Below are 21,632 nucleotides of genomic sequence, written 5' to 3' on the forward strand. Positions count from 1 at the left end.
AAAAACCATTTGGGTTCATATTTAGAAAATATCATGTAAAAATTAAAAAATAACCTCTTTCAATCATGAAAGACTACATAATATGGAGGGATTTCAGGTAAACAGTATAATCTCCAGAAGACAGCTACTTCAATAACTGATAATGGTCCAGGAAAGGTCACTAGGAGTCATCCCATGGAGGAACAAGCTAGAATGCATTAAAATCTCCCCCCCAAAAAAAGCTATTTAACCCAAAAGAATGGCTTATACCCTAATTACATGGTAATCACCAGGTGTAAGCCAAAACATAAAAATATAGCAGAGCTTAAGCTTCCAGTCAACTTAAACTGGCAAAGTCAAGAAAGAGCATTAGGACAAATACCATATGATATCATTTATATGTGGAACCTAAAATATGATACAAATAAATTTATCTATGAAACAGAAACAGACTCACAGACATAGAACACAAACTTACAGCTACCAAAGGGGAAAGGGGGTGGGGGAGGGAGAAATTAGGAGCTGGGGATTAACAGATACAAACTACTGTATATAAAATAGATAAACGACAAGGTCCTACTGTAAAGCACAGGGAACTATAGTCGATATCTTGTAATAAACCCTAATGGAAAAGAATATATGTATATATATGCACAACTAAATCACTTTCTTGTACACCAGAAACTAACGTAACATTGTAAATCAACTATACTTTAATGATAAAAAAAAAAAAAGAACCAGTGTTAAGACATTTTCTGGTGAAAAAGAGCCTTCATCTGGCAGCTGAAGAAAGCCACCCTGCGGTCCATGCAGCTTCTCGCTGGTCATAAGATTCTCAAGAAGCTATTTCCTGGCTTGTCCCAATTCAACTTTCTATACCCAAGTTCCATAATACCAATATATACACAATTCATCAGGAACTTGCTGCTTATGAAAGGACAACGACTTCTAAAGATAAAAGGCCAGGTGTTTGTGTTACATTCAGACCCAGATGCCTAGCTAAGGCAGTATAAGGAGGAGAGGAAGAAGAAACAAGAGGTAAGAATGGATATTTATTACTTAGAGGAAGGGTGTTCTTATTACTTTTCATTTGATCTTTAGAAAGACGGCAAAACCTTTTAATCATATCTAATCATTTAATCTAATTGAACCTGTTTTCCCACTCGTGGGTCTCCAATTGGTGATACTGACATATCATCCAGGTCAGCGTTGGTTAAACTTCCTAGGTAACTAATTTCTTCCTGCGAGACCAGCCTGCCATGGATGGAGTGTGCTTTATCAGAGTATGAGTGAGCGGTGAGGAAAGTCAAGCACTGGTCATACCATTTTAAGAGTGACAAAGAAATCTCTCTCTTCCCCAAGTAGTGTAGCCAAATGATAAATCAGGAAGCTGCTCATTGTGACATTATCATAAGTTTACTCAAAGCACAAGTTACCTGATCAAGGACATCAGAAAACTGTCTAAGTTTGCTCAGTTCCACCAAATTCAGCCAGGTCATGTCCAGGATCCATCTGGATGGTTTAGGAGGACAGGCTTTCAAGTCCAACGAGGCACCACCTTTCAAGTTAAACATATTAAGTTATTAAATTTTTCTTTCTTTACTGTAAAACAATCTCTTTATAAAAAACTTTTGCTGAAACTATTTTAATATCAATTCTTTTACTACCTGGACATTTATTAAACTCAGAAATATAAGTCATAGTGATGAACAAGCTTTAACATTTAATAAAGGAATAGATGATTTTAGAAAAACACATTGAAGGATCAATAATATAGCTTTGGATTTAGGGAAGTGGTGGATTCTGTCTTAGCTCCACCTGGCCAAGGTCTGGGACGACCCAGCTCATCTGTCTGGAACTCTGTTTCCAAATATGTACAATGGGAATAATGAAGCCTAGGTGTTGTGATAATGGCAGAAAATATATAAAGTGAGTGTACAGCACTCAAAACAGGATCAAGGACAAAGCAGAGGGTCACTAAATGAGCAGCTATTGTCAGCATTAAGAATTGCCAAATATTGGCACAAGCTCATTTTAAGGAGATAATTTATCTAGAACTGTTAGTAGCACTACTCGCGTTTGAAGGGTTCTCTTCTATAAATCAGTGTATTATTTACATCCATTTTGAGCACACCCAAGGGCCCTGTGCTATGTCACTTATTTTTCGTCAATCTACCCACAACAAACATTTCCGTTTGGTACTGACGCCTATCTTTTTGCTGATGATTTACCTACGCTCACATAACTCATATAACTCTCACAGCGCCAGAAAATAAATGACAGTCTAAAAAGTTATTGTTGCCCATCCCAGAAAAATTAAATGTGTGAACAATCATATTTTAAGTCAAAGAAGGAGTTAGCAAGTCTTCTGTAGGATAAAATATACTGTTTAATAAATAACATCTATTAAAATGTTTCAGGGAAAATATGCTCTAACCATAATTCTTAGAAAGATATAACCAATCCATTTGGCTACAATCTTTTTTTGAACAGAGCAGGTCATAAACAAGTAATAATACTCAAGATATTTACTGAGCCAATCTCTACTTTATTCAGGTACCACGGACCCCACGAAATTGCTGTCTTTTGCCAAATCCATCTTAGTGGACGTCCAAGGTAAGTGGAACAAGAGGTAAGTGAAGCCATTTCAGTGAAAATATTAGCTTATGAAAGCAAAACAGATTGCTTGAACACCAGGAAGCAGTTAAAGACCTAAGGACAATGCCACTGTGTTGAAAACTGTCACACCAATTTCCATGGAAACTGTCCATTTTCCAACAAACTGAAAAGAATAATGTATTCACCACAGGATTAGGGAGAAGTTTTTCACGGAAAAGAGTGTTCCTTGCAGCCAAAGATTATTCATTGTTTAGTAGAGGGTAACACTGTCATGAATATCTTGCCTGCCTCAAAAGTATACTTTGGGCAACAAAGAATGCTGTAATGGTAGGAAGTGGGGAACATATTCCTGGATAATATGGCATGAGATTAGATGGACTTTTGATGAATAAACTGCTGGGATAGGAATAATTCAAAATAAATTCTCAAGGTGATTGAGAATTATGCCAGTCCCTTCATCCCTCAAACCCTTGCTTTGGGAGAAAGAAGGTTTAAATCTTTATCATTATACCTTGTGAAAGTGAAACATGCTTACAATGATTTATACAAGTTGTACCTTGTATCATGAAGTGGCATAGCTAAGGCAGACTTAGAAAGTCATCCAGACTGATGCTTTCCCATCTTAGAGATGAGTAAATTTAAAAATCAGTATCAAAACACTGTTGCTATCTAAATAACATTTTCAGACAAGTGATTTTAAAGTCCTTACAGAAAGAGTTCATGTCATTGGGTAGCTTTCACCAACACAACTAAGGGAAATCTTATGAAACTCTGTGTCCTAAAGGAGTACAAGAAATAGCTGTTGAATGCCAAAGTCCCACAAAATCCTATCCAACCTATGCAAACCTCAGACTAATCGAAATAAACTAAAAAACTAAAGATGATATGACAATGCCTATCATCTGTTGAGCTATTCTATGTGCCAGGGTTTATATAAGTTGTGTGAATTCTCAATAATCCTGTTAGGTAGATTTGACTATCCTTGTTTCATAGCTGAGGCAACTGAAGCTTGAAAAGTTTAAAAAACCTGATCAAAACCACTCATCCAGAAGGTGGCAAAGCCACTATTTTCCCTTAGAGTCTTCCCAACTCTAAATCCCATGTTTGTTTTGATCACGCCAAACTGTAACACACTTTACAGTATTTCTGGACACTATGTTCAATGTCATTTCCATAGGGAAATGCATCTCACGCCTGAATTGAGAGGGTCAGGAACAACTTTCCCACAGGAAGCTCCATCAGCTGGAGGACCAGAGTCACTGAGGCCAGAAATCATTTATATACAAAGGACTCACTGAAGAAGGCAACTCCTACACCTACATGTCCATCTAAGGTGATGCCTCACCAGACCATTCATCTTCCATGTGCTCTGATTTAGGAAACTTGGAACAAAAAGAAACCTAAGGGTCAAGGGTTCAACGTTTATAAACAAGAGAGAGAAAGAGAAAGAGAGATCATCCACAAATCATAATTTCTGAGTTTTCAAGTCTAACTAAATAAGTCTTTATTGCTACCATAAGATACATAGATACAGATATAGTTATAGATGCATAAGCATAGGTATATGAATATGCATTTGTGTATGTATAAGTATGACTCTGACCTACATACCCCCATGTGTGCCCTTCTCTACTGCCCCCATTGGGATCCTCTTCAAGTTCCTCTGCAAATCTACTCTCCATGTAGGTGAAGTCAATGAAAATCCACCCCTCCAAAGATAAAGTTGCACCTTATCTTTAAAGATAAGCCTTTGTTTAAAAAGGTAGAGTAGATAAAAACATTTCGAGCCTAGCATCATTTCCACTGTTCCTTTAAATACTTTTTGTCCAGACATTCAAGAATGTGATAGCAAATGTGTGTTTCCCAGCCTTCCATGGCAGAGGGGACCTGTCTGTGATCAATGCTACAATAGATACAGAGGAAATATCCATGGGATGAGTGGCATGGTCACCTCACCCACTCTGCTCCAGCCGCCCTGGTTGCTTTGCTTTGCCTTCATCATAGGACGCCCTCTCCCACTAGAGGCATTGATGTCACCTCCTCAACCTTCAGCACTTTCTCTAAACGTCCCCAGGACCAACATCCCCTGGTCCCTCAGGTCTTGGCCACCTGTCCATCTCTTGGGAATCCTACCCAATGAGAGATCCCATTAAATATCCCACTAAAAATTTTAAACCTTCCCCACTCCACATACTAAACATTCCCCAACTCCCTTATCCTTCTCCGTTTTTCCATAGTGCTTACTAGCTCCTCACACACTGCACAATTTACTTACTGTTTATTATGTTTCAAGTGCCTATTCTGTGTCCTGGCATGCAATAGTTTCCCAATAAATATTCATGCAATTAATGAACAAATAAAATAGCTCAGACTTCCCTGGTGGCGCAGTGGTTAAGAATCCACCTGCCAATGCAGGGGACACGGGTTCGATCCCTGGTCCAGGAAAATCCCACATGCCATGGAGCAACTGAGCCCGTGCACCACAACTACTGAGCCCGCATGCCACAACTACTGAAGCCCGCACGCCTAGAGCCCATGCTCCACAACAAGAGAAGCCACCACAATGAGAAGCCCGCACACCACAACGAAGAGTAGCCCCCGCTCGCCACAACTAGAGAAAGCCCGTGCACAGCAACAAAGACCCAACACAGCCAAAAATAAAAAGATTAATTAATTAGTTAATTAATTTTTTTAATGTTAAAAATAATCTCACATAAATGCAATCTTCAGTGAAATGCAAGGAAACTGCTATTGCTAAAAAGAAAAATGCACAAGACCTTCACTATAATTCCTACATCTGCACCTTTAATAAGGGTGAGAAACTCTTCATGCTTGACTCGGTTCCTCTGCATGTCAATCTTCAGGGTAAGCAGCAGGGTGAAGAGAAATTTGTGCCCCTCGTACAAACCCCGAGCCGTGTACTTATAAACCTCATAGGTCATGTGCTCAATGATATTAGCGATCCTCTTGCTTGTAATTGGGCTCTTGACAGACCTGGAGAAGAGAACATTTAAATCAGCCTTGTCCCACCCTTTTCAATTGTCCCTAAAAACAACGTCTTTAATGGAAAATAAGTAACTCTGGAGGACCAATTCTTATTTTTTACACATCAAGAGTAAGCCCCCTAAATCTACCATAACAAGCACTCTCTCCACATGAAACAACAGAATCCTCCATGTTGTCTGAATCAATTTTACCTGCGGAGTATTATCACTCACGACAATGTCTGGGGAATTTTCTTGTTTAACAGAAACTTGGGGAAACCAAAGGAATCGATCAGTGGATGAAGAGCTGGTAGAGCTTTCTCTAAGCATAAAATGACAAGTGAGAATGATTTTTTAACACACTGGTAATTACACTCAACCTAGATTTAAAGAAAAAGAAGCAGCTTAGTTGCAAAGGGAAAATAAGTTATCAATGTAATGTCACCGTTCTAACCCACAGATACAGAATTCAGCTTGGCTTCCTGAGTACAGACGTACCTGGCCAAGGAAAGGTCAAACAAGCCAAGAAACTGGCGGAGCGAAGTCTGATACATCTCACTAACCAAGCACATTTCCGTGATGAGGAAGTAGAGGATGCTGCCCCGAGTAGCAACTAAAAGACAAAGAGCAACGATGCACTTGCTACAAGCGCAGAAAATAAATGACCCATGCACAGATCAGTCTAAATGCTAAATGAAACAAGTTTTATTTGTACGTCTTAGTAATGACTATCTACCAACAATGGGAGTCTAGAGCAATGTCATCATATATATTTAATTCTTCTTTGTAAGCTTTGAACAAGTATTCTGCTATTTGGGTTCATTAAATGATACTTTCTGTTTTAGAATCTCTAGATTCCTTATAAATAAATTTTATTACACTCTTTCATAGGTAGAAAAGACAAACAGTGGGACAGCATGGATTGTATTGCAACATCCAGCAAACTGTGTAGGCACTGTTAAGGACCTCATTCTTAAGCTCCATGAGGAAGCCCTGACTAAACTTGGCCTCAAGGTGGTAAGCCAAGGCATCGCAAAGATGACACTCCTGACTCTCCACCAGTAGATGTTGTTTCAATTATTTTTCCAAAAGGCATGATAAATTACTAATGGAACTTGAATTCTTTTAGCAGGTTCCCTTTATAACCCATGAACAACACTGATTTGCTGATCTGTGGATAAGGTTGAAGAGTTCCCATGAGACCAGAGAACTACCTGGACTCATGGGAACTCTACAGGACTACAAACAAAATACAGGCTTATTGTTACCAAATGATAAACAACTAGTGAACAGCCCACAAATGCAGCACAAATTCCTCAGACTTCACTAGTTTGTAGTCGGATGTCTTTAATAATTCTCCTCTTTACTTTCTGGTTTAAAAATAAGTTCACAGGAACCTTAAAGAATTTGCCAATAACATGAATTATAAGCACCTATAAAATTTACACCATTATGAAATTTCTTCGTCTCAATTTTACTGAATATTTAAAGAAATGTCACACAACACAAATGGCCACCCCACGTTGCATAGTTGTTTTCATAACATCCTTACTTCAATTTCTCTAATTCTCATTTCTCGCTTCATTTTCCTGTGACATTTGTCTTTCATTACCAAACTCACCAGGTCTATATTCCTCCCGGGCTGAGTTAATTTGAATTTCTGTCTCAGCTGAAATTTCCAGCTTCTGGGTCACCTCCTCGGCTGTCTTTTTTGTGTTACTCAACACAAGGATGATACTCTCATCTTCCACCAGGGACCCCTGGGTACTGGTCAGACGGTAAAGCAAATTATCTTCTAGCTCCTTCATTTTCCTCTTGTTTGCAGTTACATCTTCCATGAGATGAGTTCTTTCTTTCTCCAGTTCCTGTTAATTTGCATAAATATATTTTTTTCTTAATGAACACCTATGGTTTGGCCATTCCTTAAAAAGTTTACCTATGGGGCTGCTCTCGAGTTCCTGTACTGTAGTTATCGTATTTGACTGCAGGAAATACGGACATCAAAATTAGAGGAGGAGAATTAATGGAGGAAAGAAGAATTGGTGGCAAACAATGTAAAATGTGCTAAAAATATTACCAGTATTAACTATTTACCATCTATTTATTTCCTAAAGTCAACTCATTTTTAAGGGACTTCTGTGATCATATTTACTCCTGTTTTGAAACTGAAATTTATTTGAAGACAATACACGCGTCTCAGATTAAATACATTTACCTCTGTTTGGTTTCTTGTTTAAAAGAGCTCTATTGTTGTTTGAATGTGATTATTCTCAACTTGTGTGTTGAAATAGTATCCAACTCTGTGACAAGCAAGTGTCCAAAAGTTAGGCAAGCAAACTGCGCTGCTACTGCAGGTACATTTAAATTGAAAAATCATCTTGACCTGAAAAGAAAAGATGCTGTCCTCTCCAAGAGAAGGGACATTCTGAATCCTTCCTAAAAGGCCTTTATGGGTAGCTGGGGAGAGAATGGCTTTGGAACATTATTGCCCTTATTGGCTATTCCTTCCTTTTGGTAGTTTGGAGAGGGAGAGACAGTGAAAGAGAAGGAAAGAAAAGATGGGGCTGGTGAGGGTGAGGGAAGGAGGAAACAGCCATGACACTCAACAAGCCAAGGGCAGCAGGAAACCCAGAGGCTGGGAGATGCTGCCAGCACCAAGTCAAATTGTACATGAAAGTCAAATTGTTTCATGAGAGACTCTAACTTGAAGTTAATAAAAGATTCAAAAGAGGAAAAGACAATGAGGAAATAGAATTTAAAATTTGAAGAGAAAGATACGCATTAGCAAGTTTGCTTGAAAAGCTTTCTAAATATAGTGTCCATTGACAATGTACCTATGCTTACCTGCATTACTAAAGTTACGCACATTTCAGTCTAAATACAATATGGGGAAACGAGGGTTAAATACAGGTGACTTGAACAGGAGAGCACTGTCGGCAGTTCCAGTTGTGCGGGTACCTGGGCATGTGATACCAAGCTCACACTGCTAGAGCAGCTTCAGAAAGGTAAATACTCAGTTAGGTATTCTGGATATGGCTCAGCAGGTTTTGTACATTCTACCCCCTATCGAGAAAACTACAAATCTAAACTTATATGCAGTGATGAATCACACGAAATCATATAAAACATAATAGGACTATTCATTAATTACATGATTATTTACTTTCTTTCTAATAACATATAAATTACTTAATAGTTATGCTCCAAGGATTTTTTAGTGCATTGATACATTCTCCAACTCTTAGTACAATGTCCGATACATAGTAGGCTCTCAATATTGCCCGGTGAATGATTAAATGCTATACCCCTTTTCAAACTGATAAACTGAAACACATTAGTGTACCAGAAAATCTAGTCATGTCATAGTGCCAGAAACACAGACATGAAAATTCTCCCTTTGTAACAAAAACCATGAAGTTAAAAATAAAGGTCATGGTAGCAAAACTGCACGAAGGCAAAAAGCAAAGAGCACTGGCCTCTGCTGTATGTTCTAGCTAGTTAATCACCATTGGTTGAACAGTTATGGTGGGTGGGACCCTACCAGGCTCCCAACTCATGCTCTGAGCACAGTGAGTCAGGTCCTGGAACATTCTAGAAAAAAGAAAAATTCTCTCTTTAAGCAAAACAAAAGCTCAAACTTGCATCAATTCTTAATTCTTTGAGATACAGCAATGCAATTAAGACCTGCTCTTACTGTCTTTGCTTCCATGTGTTATTTGGTTACATTTGAAAGCTTCCTTACTGGTCATTTTATTTATTTATTTTTAACATCTTTAGTGGAGTATAATTGCTTTACATTGCTGTGTTAGTTTCTGCTTTATAACAAAGTGAATCAGCTATACATATACATATATCCCCATATCCCCTCCCTCTTGCGTCTCCCTCCCACCCTCCCTATCCCACCCCTCTAGGTGGACGCAAAGCACCGAGCTGACCTCCCTGTGCTATGCAGCTGCTTCCCACTAGCTACCTATTTTACATTTGGTAGTGTATATATGTCCATGCCACTCTCTCACTTCGTCCCAGCTTACCCTTCCCCCTCCCGGTGCCATCAAGTCCATTCTCTACGTCTGCATCTTTATTCCTGTCCTGCCCCTAGGTTCTTCAGAACCATTTTTTTTTCTTTTAGATTCCATATATATGTGTTAGCATCCAGTATTTTTCTCTACCTGACTTACTTCACTCTGTATGACAGACTCTAGGTCCATCCACCTCACTACAAATAACTCAATTTCATTTCTTTTTATGGCTGAGTAATATTCCATTGTATATATGTGCCACATCTTCTTTATCCATTCATCTGTTGATGGACACTTAGGTTGCTTCCATGTCCTGGCTATTGTAAATAGAGCTGCAATGAACATTGGGGTCCATGACTCTTTTTGAATTATGGTTTTCTCAGGGTATATGCCCAGTAGTGGGATTGCTGGGTCATATGGTAGTTCTATTTTTAGTTTTTTAAGGAACCTCCATATTGTTCTCCATAGTGGCTGTATCAATTTACATTCCCACCAACAGTGCAAGAGGGTTCCCTTTTCTCCACACCCTCTCCAGCATTTATTGTTTGTAGATTTTTTGATAATGGCCATTCTGACTGGTGTGAGGTGATACCTCATTGTAGTTTTGATTTGCATTTCTCTAATGGTTAGTGATGTTGAGCATCCTTTCATGTGTTTGTTGGCAATATCCTTACTGGTCATTTTAATTCATTTACTTCCTAGATAATAATCTTGTATTTGAGATAATGTAGAAATTAGTATAAACAAGTGGCATTCAATGGTTACTATAAAATTCCTTTCCATGGGCAGTTATAATAAATGCACTCACAATATGGTTACACTAGGAAACAAAGTGATAATAAAATTAAATGGAAATAATTCAAGTATTTTTATTGCCATATTCTCAAATTTTACACACTCTTGCCATATTCTTAAATTTTACACACTCTCATTATCGTTTCTGAGTTCTTAAAGGTGAGCCTGATAAAAGTCCGCACATGAAGACAGGTAAGGGAAGGAAAGTAAAACAGTGAGAAGAGCGAGCATTTTGACATCAGGAAGACATGTTTAAATTCTAACACCCAGGACTTATTAACTGCATGACTTTGGCCATGTTATGCAAGTCTATAAGCCTCAGTTTCTTCATCTGCAAAATGGACATAAAAACAGCTCAGAGAGTGATTGTAAGGATATCATTAGCAAAGAAGCTCAAACCAGTGACTGGATCATGACAGCTGCTCAGAAGACATCTCTTCTCTCTATCCCCTCCCTTCATTCGTTTCCAGCATGGATTTTTCAGATGCATTGTAATATTTATTTGGAAATGAGTAGTTTGAAAAGTAAAATTATAAGTTGGTACAAAATAAATCACACTTTAGAATTTCACCTATCATTGTAAAAGCATAATAAAGGAGCTGAGAGGGATTTTTTTAAAGGAGAACTTTCTAATCTTGCACTTACAATGCTAAAGATGCATGCTTTCATGTCTGCTAGAGATGAGACCACGGGCTATCAAATCCAAAATCTGCACCAAGTCTTACTGAGCCTTCCTGCATAAGCCTTCCTCCATTTTTTTCCAATTACATAGCAATTGCCCTAATGTAGGCTTTAATTACTGCTCGGGGGACTACACTAACCATAACTGGTCTCCCCACTGATCTTTTGCTCTGCCATCACCCCCTTTTCTACTCCCAGTCATAGACCTTTCCTTTACTATTTGGAAAGGTCCAAAACTTTCAACATAGTTTGCAAAACCTGTTACAACCTACATTTCCAATCTCATCTCCACTTGAGAACTACAGGATTGAGACTAAAATTATGCCTCCACAGTGCTTATGAAAACCATTATTAAGAAAATAAACATACTTACTAGTAATACATACAATAAAGTACAAATTATTCCTTTCCTGATTTTAAAGATAGTAAGTAAAAGCTTGAACATTATTGAGTTGATTATGGTCAATTTAATGTCATTGTTAACAACATTAATTAAATAAAATTGTCCCTTAAAGAAATGCTTATATTCCCAAAGGATTAAAATAAGGCTAAGGAGTACATTTCCCCCATAGTTTGAAACTGATGAAATAATATACTCTAAAGTAAATACTACAACCTAAAGTAATATTTGGAATTCCAAAAGCAAACTGTTCATTAAATAGCACACCAGTGGACAAACAGTAGAATAGAACAATAGTTATGGGGCAAAGAAAGATACCTCTGGAAGAAAATAGAACAATTGCTATTTGCTTTTCATTTGAGTTTTAAAAATGGAAAACCTATGGGATAAAGTTTTAGGCATATTTTCATTTGTATGACAGATTTAAACATATTTCTGTTGAACTACAACTTTAGTTCCATAATACAGTTCTTTTACAAATTAATACGAAGGGGCAAAATTAATCAAAATAATTTTGTCTATTAGCATTTTTCCCACCAAAGGGATTATCTCTTAGTGTGCGCACACACACGCACACACACACACACACACACACACACACTTGTGCTATGTATTCTATACATTAAGACCACAACGTAAAAATTTTATATAAACTGTGATAATGTGAAAAGTATCCCTGAATTGATTAAGAAAGTACATCAGTGATTCAGTACAACTTCATGAAATGTGCTATTGATTAATTACACGATCAAAAGTTAAGTGGCTCAACAAGGATGCAAATGAAAACTCAAATTCTTTCTGTTCGTAAACTTCAACTATAACCAAAGTTTTGGAATCAATAAAAGGAAACAGATGACAGCCTTCCACCGTTCTCATTTTTAACATATCACCCAGGCTTTATTCCCAAAGATTCTTTCTCTCTGTACCTTGCACTGGTAATTAAAATGAAAGATTAAACAACTGAACTCAGAAACAGATTTATTTTTTCTCCACCACCAATAATAATGGTGATAACAATGTCTATTTAGTGTCTTTATTAAGTTATTTCCCATGTCAGTTCCACCAAGTTTAGGTCCTTCCAGCTCCAAATGAAATAAATCATACACCTGTTTGCTCATCCGGAATTCTGAACAAGGATGACACTTGAGGCTTTGTACTGTGCGGCTAGTAGAAGCTGTTAATTGATATTAATGTTTTTCTCCTAAATAGTACATAGTTCTCTTTGAGATTCTTTCTTATTCTCTAGGATCAAGGTGAGGGTGACCGGAAGAGACCAGGTTTCTTTAAAGGAAAGTTTCCGGAGGACTACTGGTTTGCTGCCTATTTTAAATGGTCTTGATACATCGCCTTCTGATAACAGCAGGCCGTCTAAATATACTCCCAGGTACATCAGGTGAACAATTGAATGTGACCTTCATGTGAACTTGAACAGCCCATGCATTTAAAAAGACTGCCTTGAAGCACACAGAAAAGTATAGAGTCAGTTAAAAATCTGCCTTCCTTGCTTTCATAGGCTCTGAGGTTTCCCTTTGTCTCTTAAACAAACAAACCTGCTCAGGCTGTACAGCGGAGCATTCATGAGACCAGACCCTGCATGATAAAAAGGTTCCTCACTGCCTGTATTCCCAGAACACTGGACAGCTGGTGAATTTATGGACTCAAAGAACTAAGAGTAGCCTTTCCCTTGTATCCTAAGTTACTCTTCCAAGCTGCCTTTCACAAGAAGAATCAACAGACCAGTGAAGGCATAACTCATCCTGACTGAAGATGTTCACCATTTGTTTCAATGCTCCCTACATTTAGGGAATTTCTTAGATGCTTTCCAACATCAACTTCCTATCTGTGGGATCTTCCTAGCTTTCAAGAGCCACTCCCCTTGGCCCAAAAACGTTTCATATTGATATTTTTACCATCACCCAAGATGTGATCATAGTAAGAGAGACTTCCAGGTCACTGAAGTCAAAGAAACAATTTGGACTTAACGTTTTAGATCTGTATCCACAGGCACAGACATAGGCTCTTTTCAACTGAGTCGCTAGATGATAAAAAAAAAATGCCCTGAAAGCACCAGAGACCAACTCAGACCCACTTGCCACCACCCAGGCTGAAAAAAAAAAATGCCCTGAAAGCACCAGAGACCAACTCAGACCCACTTGCCACCACCCAGGCTGAAAAGATTCAGCAAAGTGAGCAAATTCAGGAGCACAGTGGGCAGAAAAGATGCTGCAAAAGGAAAAACTGCTGGCAGAAAGGAGGCTACTTAAAATCCATCACAAATAAGTCTAGCAGCTCACTTTGCTTTAGAGAAAAAAAAAATACAGATTACGTGTTGTATTCTAACGTGGTTCAGGGTAAAATGACTATTAGAACAGAATGAGTGTCACGTCACTCTGACCACACTTTTGTGAGAATCATTTCCTTTGAGCCTGGGACAAATTCTGATAATGAGATGATGGTAAGAGAATAATGTCTGAAGGCACCCAACTTTCCCAGGAAGTAAGAAAAAGCCTGGCCTGGGATCCAGACTGGCTTTTCAAGGCGGTTCAAAATCTTCCAGTGAGCTTCAAGTGCCCCATACTTCATCTTAAAACTCTGCTGCAACAATTACAGCTCAGTCCTGGAGTTGTTGCTGTGTTTTGTGGCAACCAAAAATCTGGGAAGCCAAATTATTTTTTTCCAAGGAGACTGTATTCATCTCAGCTGAATCGTAAGAAAGCCGAGGACAAGGATATTATTCAAAGTGCTATCAAAGCCCCTTATCTACCTGAAGCCAGCACTACAGGTGAAAGCAGAGCCTACAATACGGGCAATGGATACTGCCCGAAGACTCTCAGGGATGCCCCAGCTCCACAGATATGCTGTTGATCAAGAACCCCTGTCCTTCCTGAAATAAGGGTGTGACAGCGCTAAACTTCCTCAACCACCTCTACTGAGATTTCAAAAATAAACAAGTAGATATTTGGAAGGATGTTATTTCTTCAGCCTGTCTGTGGTAGGAATGCTAGCATCGGTTCCTGCCATACTGAGGTCACCAGCCATGTGAATTTATGAAGTTGGATTAAAGGCTTTTAATGCAATTTCCAACCGTATAACTCTATGATTTATGTACAACAAATTAAAAAGTAAACAGAGAAGATTCATAAAAAAGGAAGAGGGGAAGAGAGAGAGAGAAAGAGATAAACATAAGGAAGGGCTCAGAAGGCCAAGCATGGTACGACATACAGAAAAGGTAAAAAGAATGGGAGGGACAGATTTCAAAGGTTTTGCCGATAGATTTAACCTAAATAACTCTTTAGGTCAGTGTAGAAGGGAGGTATAAAGTAAACCAAACTCCACATCGCCATCGAACTCAGGAAAAAAATCAATAGCAACTTTCAGAGTTCACGCAGTTTCACCAAAGCAGTCCTATTAAAATCCTCCAGATTTCTTTCCTTAAGGCTCAGATGTTCCCCGGAGAAAATGGTGACTCAGAACACAGAAGTTATAAATTATTGGCCATTTTTCGTTGAGAGAAAACAGATATGGAGTTATGCTTAGAGCATAATGAATCCGGTAGCCCTCAGAAAGTGCAGAGTGAAACCTAGTGTCATCAACTTCTATCTTCTCACAACATACACAGAGCTCTCTTGGATAACAAATAAGAATTGGCAATGTCATGTTATCTGAGTAAAACGTTTTAATTTTATATTCCAAAAGCATAATAATGAATCGAATGAAAGAAAATCTAGATGTGTACTAGAAAGCTAAAAATCAACAGGTGACTAGAATTAATAATAGAACAAACTTCAGAAAAATAAAGTAACATAAATCCAGAACAATGATGCTGAGACTGACAGTCTCACAGTCACACCAGTCCCCTATATAAAATCAAGTGATGATCTATATGATTTATGCGATGCAGATGCAACATACTGGGTAGATAATTGGTTAGTAGTTATTTAAGACACTTGGAAATTAATAATGGAAGAAACATAGGAATTAAAGGAGGGGACTCAATCCTATTACAACTTTCATCATATCATTTTTGTCAATGAAAAAATCGCAACATAATGCAGAAAGCGGTAGGGCCATACTTCACTCACCTGCTTCTCTGCGAGAATGACTCTCCCCAGTAACTGATCTTCTAGACCTTTCATGGTGACAGTGAAGTCGATGATGGAGGTCCGCGCACTTATTTCAGGGGTGTAGGCTGGATTGGGCAGCTTGGTGGTAATGTAGAGTCTGAAGCCATCCATCACATCTACCTCTTTGTCACCGACCTTCACCTTTTTTATAGAAAAGAAAGTTAAAAGTAATAAAACAGAGATACACCTTACTGTGTGCTTTTTGTATAGGATCCAGTATTGCTTTTAACAGCTGTGTACCTAGAGATCATCTGTATACTAAAAAAGAAATGGTCATTAGGCATTCACAGGGCTTTAAGCCACTAGGATGAAAGGAAAGAAGGATGGAAATAAGAGAGGAAGGAAGGGAGGGAGGGAGGGAGGGAGGGAAGGAAGGGGGGAAGGAAGGAAGTTAATTCAATATACACCATACAATATAGAGAGAATTTATCACCAAAATTGTTGTGATCATACTGCAGAAGTGAGATGGGTCCCCACCCAAAACTTGGTTCAGAAGTCAAGACTGATGATGTCACTCATGCAACAAAAAGACATGAAAATGTTTATTATTCACATGAGACTTTCTGGAAATATTAGGGTAGCTCCCAAACAGGTGCAAAAAAAAACCTCACTTGAGAGAGTAGGGAGGGGAAGCTGTTTTAGAGTTTTATGGTGGTTACCCAATGGGGCTGGGATGAAGTTTCCCAGACATGGTCATGAGCAGAGAGCTGCATGATTTGAACTTCCCACCAGTGCCAAAGGAGAGTGGACCCACGTTTTCTTATCAGCTTGCCCACATTGGGGATGGAAGGGGAGAGGGTCATGACAAGGCTTGAAAACTGTCCAAAGTCAAACATCACAATGGAGTCGGACTTTATTATACAAGTGAAGTAGATATTCCTAAAGAGACTGCTCTTGATCCCAACTCAGGAAGCGTAGAAGAGAAAAGCAAATGCCTCAAATTTGAATTGCTGCCTATTGAGAAACTGTCACCTATGTCACATTTACCTGGTCTCATGGTAATTATTCTGCACATTGTCATCTATAGGTTTAACCTACCTTAAAGGTAGACCCTGTCTTAATGAAGTTTCTCTCCAAAACATTATCCAGGGCTGGATCTAGTTCCTCTGCAACATCTTCGATAAGCAAGGGCCTTCCAAGAGAAAGACTGTCCTCTAGGTGGTTTCTGAAGTACTTGTGATTTAGAGATGTGATCTAGAAACAAGATCGAAATGCTGCTCTAAACTGTTTCCATTCTTCACCTTAGCAAACCATCAATCCCTTATTTACTTTTTTTAATTGAAGTATAGTTGATTTACAATGTTGTGTTAGTTTCAGGTGTACAGCACAGTGATTCAGTTATACATAATTTTTTTCAGATTCTTTTCTCTTATAGGTTATTACAAAATGTTGAGCATAGTTACCTGTGCTCTACAGTAGGTCCTTTTATATATAGTAGTGGGTTTATGTCAATCCTAAACTTCTAATTTATCCATCTCCCCCACTTTTCCCCTTTGGTAACCATAAGTTTGTTTTCTATGTCTGTGGGCCTGTTTCTGTTTTGTATATAACTTCATTTGTATCATTTTTTTTTACATTCCACATATAAGTGATACCATATGATATTTGTCTTTCTCTGTCTGGCTTACTTCACTTTGTATGATAATCCCTAGGTCCAGCCATGTTGCTGCAAATAGCATTATTTCATTCTTTTTTTATGGCTGAGTAATATTCCACTGTTTAAATATACATCTTCTTTATCCATTCCTCTGTTGATGGCCATTTAGGTTGCTTCCATGTCTGAGCTATTGTAAACAGTGCTGCAACGAACATTGGGGTGCATGTACCTTTTTGAATTATGGTTTTCTCCAGATATATGCCCAGGAGTGGGATTGCAGGATCATATGGTAGCTCTATTTTTAGTTTTTTAAGGAGGCTCCAGAGCATTTGACTGCATCATTCCCTTTTACTGACAAGCAAGTAAAGGTTGTATGGCAATGTTGCCTTTTCCTCACCACCACCATATTTGTGACAAATAATCATGGAATAATTATGAAGTGTCTTTATAAAGTGCTGTACACTTAGTGTGATATAGCTCCACCCTGCTCTGTTTATGAATGAGGGCCCTAGGCCCTAACAGAAGGGAATCTGAAACCTTTGAAAGACGGCATTGGAGAGATCAACAAGAATGCAAACAACGCAATTTTTAGAAATCATTTCTCAATACTAATATCTAAATATTAATAATAAAATTATTTCTAAATATGAAATATTTCTTTATTCTCAGATACTTGTTGATCTGGGGCACTAAAATTGATTAGTAGCATAAATAGACTCAAACCCAGATTACCTGGAGTTCATTTTGGTTTTCTTTATTTTTAACCCAGATCTTCCCTTGAGTCTGTGGATCTATTAACAAAGGGTAGCGAGATGCCTTTGTGACAATAATTCCATTCTGAATGGACAGGTCATCGTTTGGCAGGCCTTGGAGGTTCCATTCACTAATGGTAGGAGCATCAATCAACATCTCACTGAGATTTAGATTGTCTCCAAATGGAATTTTCCAGGCTTTCATTTCCTTCTGCCAGTCATTTAACAGCAGATTGCGAAATTCTTGGTTAAACGGACCAGAATAAGATAGGAAAGCTGTAGCCAACAACACATCCCCTAAAACGGAAAACGAAACATCACTGAAATACTCTGTGATCAGCCCTGTAATTCTGCAGAATGTTAGAAATGAAAACAAAGACAACCATTCTTTCAAACTAAATTTCAGAAACCAAATTGTAACCACAAGTTGCTGTGTCTTGTGAATAGCAGTAGCTTAGCTCATTGTTAAAGAGTCCACATGGTCCACCAAGTAATAGCTGCTAGTAGTCAAGCACCAGGTTATGTTGACTCTTGTTGGATATGAGAGGATGATTTCTGAGTTTAAGAGATACACCAAAACCTCAGAAGACAGAGCCTCCATTCTAAGTGACCTTGATCGATATGGTCATTCACTCGTGGGAGAATTCAAAAATGACCTGATAATAAGAGGTTGAAATCTAATAAGCGTTGCCTAAATGCCAGACCAATATTCATCCTTTTGAAATAGCTGGACACACACACACACACACACACACACACACACACACACACACACACGCACACGCATACGCAGAGGAATCTGAAGTAACAGAGTGCTGATGGGTATTCTGATTAAAGCTTAAATTTGCTCACTCCCTATCACAGTCAACACGTAATCTCATTAATAAAGGAATTACACACCTACAAGTCTTTTAGTTTGTGCAGCAAACTCCTTGCTTTGCTCTGTCCATCTTTCTTTTTCCCCTGCCAGTCCCCCGATCAGCGTGGAAGCGGTCTGCATTTTATGTCTGCACCTCTCTGCATCTTCAAGCAAGGTCTAAAAACAGACAGAACCAGAAGAAAACCTTTGTTCAGATAAATATATCCTGGAGCTCAAAAACATAATTTTAAAACATCATATGTTATCTTCCTTTCTGAGATATGTGAGCCACTTATTCCACAGGAAGCGTTAGATTCCATTTCTGTGGGTCTGTCTCAGCCCAGCCTGTGTCTTAAGCCCTATCTATGGAACATAGATGGATTCCTCAGGAGGGACCCTGAGTCAATGGGCAAACCCTCCCCAGATGTTAATAAACTGAGAAATAATGGAGATTTGCATCATTTATGATTTTCGTATCAAAAAATTAGAAATATCAACATACATGCTAATATCACATAGCACAACAAAATGTAAAGATATACATATCCCTACTTAAAAATGAGGAATATTTCTCGTGTTGAAGTTCTAGCATCATTACTGCTTTGCCTAACTGCACATCTCCTTTTACTTTAGGTGAAACTTTAGATTATCTTCAGGTTGTGGAGTCCTGAAGCTCATTCACAAATTCCGGCCACACTGACTTAGTAGGTCCCTCCCTGTTGCTCTTGTGTCAGTAAAAGACCTTTAACCGGACTTCCACACACTATTGCCACTCAGGGCTTTGTTCTTAAAAACAAATGGCTCCAGGGGCTTCCCAGGTGGTGCAGTGGTTGAGAGTCCGCCTGCCGATACAGGGGACATGGGTTCGTGCCCCGGTCTGGGAGGATCCCACATGCCACAGAGCAGCTGGGCCCGTGGGCCATGGCCGCTGAGCCTGCGCGTCTGGAGCCTGTGCTCCGCAACGGGAGAGGCCACAGCAGTGAGAGGCCCGCATACCGCAAACAAAAAACAAAAAACAAAAAACAAATGGTTCCATTTCTCTATGTTGAAAAGACAGCTGCTAATTCTATTTGTAAAAATGTATACTTATGGTACAATAATGGATATGGCTAAAGATTTAGCTATGTGACCAGTCACTGGAAGTTCATGTATAATATTTATATATATTTATATAATGTACATATGGCATATATACGCTAAATGTCTAACAATAGAGGATAATTTACATAGATTATGGTATATTGTGAACAAGAATGCTCTGAAGCCATTAAAAATATAATCATTAAGAAAAATAATCATTAAGTTAAAGAAAAACAGTCATTAGCTAAAAATTCAATTTATAAAGCAGTATGTACTCAATTATCTGCTACAATTTTACATGGATTTTAAATATATGTAAATCAGGCATATGTGCAGATATGAAATGATAAAGAGTAAAATATTTTTAGGCTTCATCTCCAGGGTTACCTATGTGTATTTTCTATAAGGAACATGAATTGCTGTTGTAATAATAACACGATACAGTGTTTTTCAGAAGCAAGATATTTGTTCCAGTTTGTTCTAGTCTGCTCTGTTTTCCTTCCCGCTAGAGTTAATGCAGAAAACCCAAAATCCCAGCTGAGAGGTGTACCCACACATCGACACCATCCATATTTGTTTGTTTGTTTCTCCCCAAGAAGAAAGATGTCAGCTGGAAGTATAATATGACATCATTTATTTCTGCCTACCTTTAATACAAACTTTTCACATGACAGATATTTTTAATAAGTTATCCTCCCTAAGTTCCCCATCCCCACTGCCATGTGGCCAAATAAAAAATGGCCAACCCCTCCCCTCCTGGCTGTTGCTTTCTGGAAACCCAGGCTCCTTTAGGGGATTGGGAAATGGAGGATGGGAGAGAAGTAAATGAGCACACAGGACTGAAAAGCAGATTTTCCCTCCAAGCCTGGCTAGGGGAGTGTGCAGAATTCCTTGCGTTCTGTGGGTAGTGCCCCCGGCCCTGTGTCTCCTAGTGCCCCAGAGTCTGACTAGCTGCCCAGAGGCCCTGTGGAAGCGGACCCTCTGCAAAGGCGCTGACTGCCCTGTGCACAGAGCAGCAGGACACACACCCCTCCAGGGACTGCACAGACCTGGTGGTGAGGTTGCCAGTGGTGACCATGAGCTGTAGACTTGAGAGCCCTCCCCTGGCCCCTGTAGTCTGTAACTCCCTGGACTCTTCAAGGAGCCCCAAGGAGAAAGAAGGAGCAATACAATGACTAAAGGTCAAGTTCACTCCAACATGTTGGGAGCAGGTGGGCACACAGCCAGATTTTGTTTTCTTCATGAAAAACATTTGACATTTGTTGAGATCCAAGTTTTAAAGTTAGAGCCACACCTTTATAGTAGCCATTCTTATGTGGTCCTTATAATTGCTTACCTAACAAATAGTGGATATTCAGAAACAAAAAAGCTTACTGAGCGAACTAATGCAAAATTGTTCAAACTGAACCATAAAAAATGAGGCTGTAAAAATATTTTTACGGTATGTAGTAGTGCTTCCTCATATAAGTGAGTGTCTAAATGGTAGAAGTTAACGTGTCTTCCTCACAGTTTCTAAAGTAGATGCTCAAATTGCAAAGTTAATTTTCTCTTCATATTATGGTAGTAAATTTCAAAGAACATAAATAACAAACCCAAATATGTGCTACATAATTACGTCTCTAAAATTTCTGAAAAGCTCTTATGTTGTTTTCAGGAGACTTATCTTTAACAGGAAATACCATACATCTTGCATATAGTGAAACCGAAATGTTTATCTAAATTCCCTCATTGGGACCCCTATAA

At 38.7% G+C, this 21,632-nt stretch overlaps 1 protein-coding gene across 1 annotated transcript in view; it reads right to left on the reverse strand.

Annotated features, from left to right (window-relative positions):
• The window catches only part of DNAH5 (dynein axonemal heavy chain 5), a 202,723-nt gene that overhangs the window by 27,104 nt on the left and 153,987 nt on the right, over positions 1-21,632 (reverse strand). Inside the window, exons 61-68 of the mRNA XM_029217285.1 lie at positions 18,851-18,986; positions 17,931-18,247; positions 16,640-16,795; positions 15,560-15,742; positions 7,204-7,447; positions 6,081-6,195; positions 5,402-5,592; positions 1,416-1,537 (exon numbers count right to left, since the gene is read on the reverse strand). Of these exons, the coding sequence (XP_029073118.1) occupies positions 1,416-1,537; positions 5,402-5,592; positions 6,081-6,195; positions 7,204-7,447; positions 15,560-15,742; positions 16,640-16,795; positions 17,931-18,247; positions 18,851-18,986 (1,464 nt within the window). The remainder of the gene's footprint in view (positions 1-1,415; positions 1,538-5,401; positions 5,593-6,080; positions 6,196-7,203; positions 7,448-15,559; positions 15,743-16,639; positions 16,796-17,930; positions 18,248-18,850; positions 18,987-21,632) is intronic.

Source organism: Monodon monoceros, unplaced genomic scaffold (assembly GCF_005190385.1).
Source record: "Monodon monoceros isolate NGI ecotype Baffin Bay Population unplaced genomic scaffold, NGI_Narwhal_1 Super_Scaffold_12, whole genome shotgun sequence".
Lineage (NCBI taxonomy): Eukaryota > Metazoa > Chordata > Mammalia > Artiodactyla > Monodontidae > Monodon > Monodon monoceros.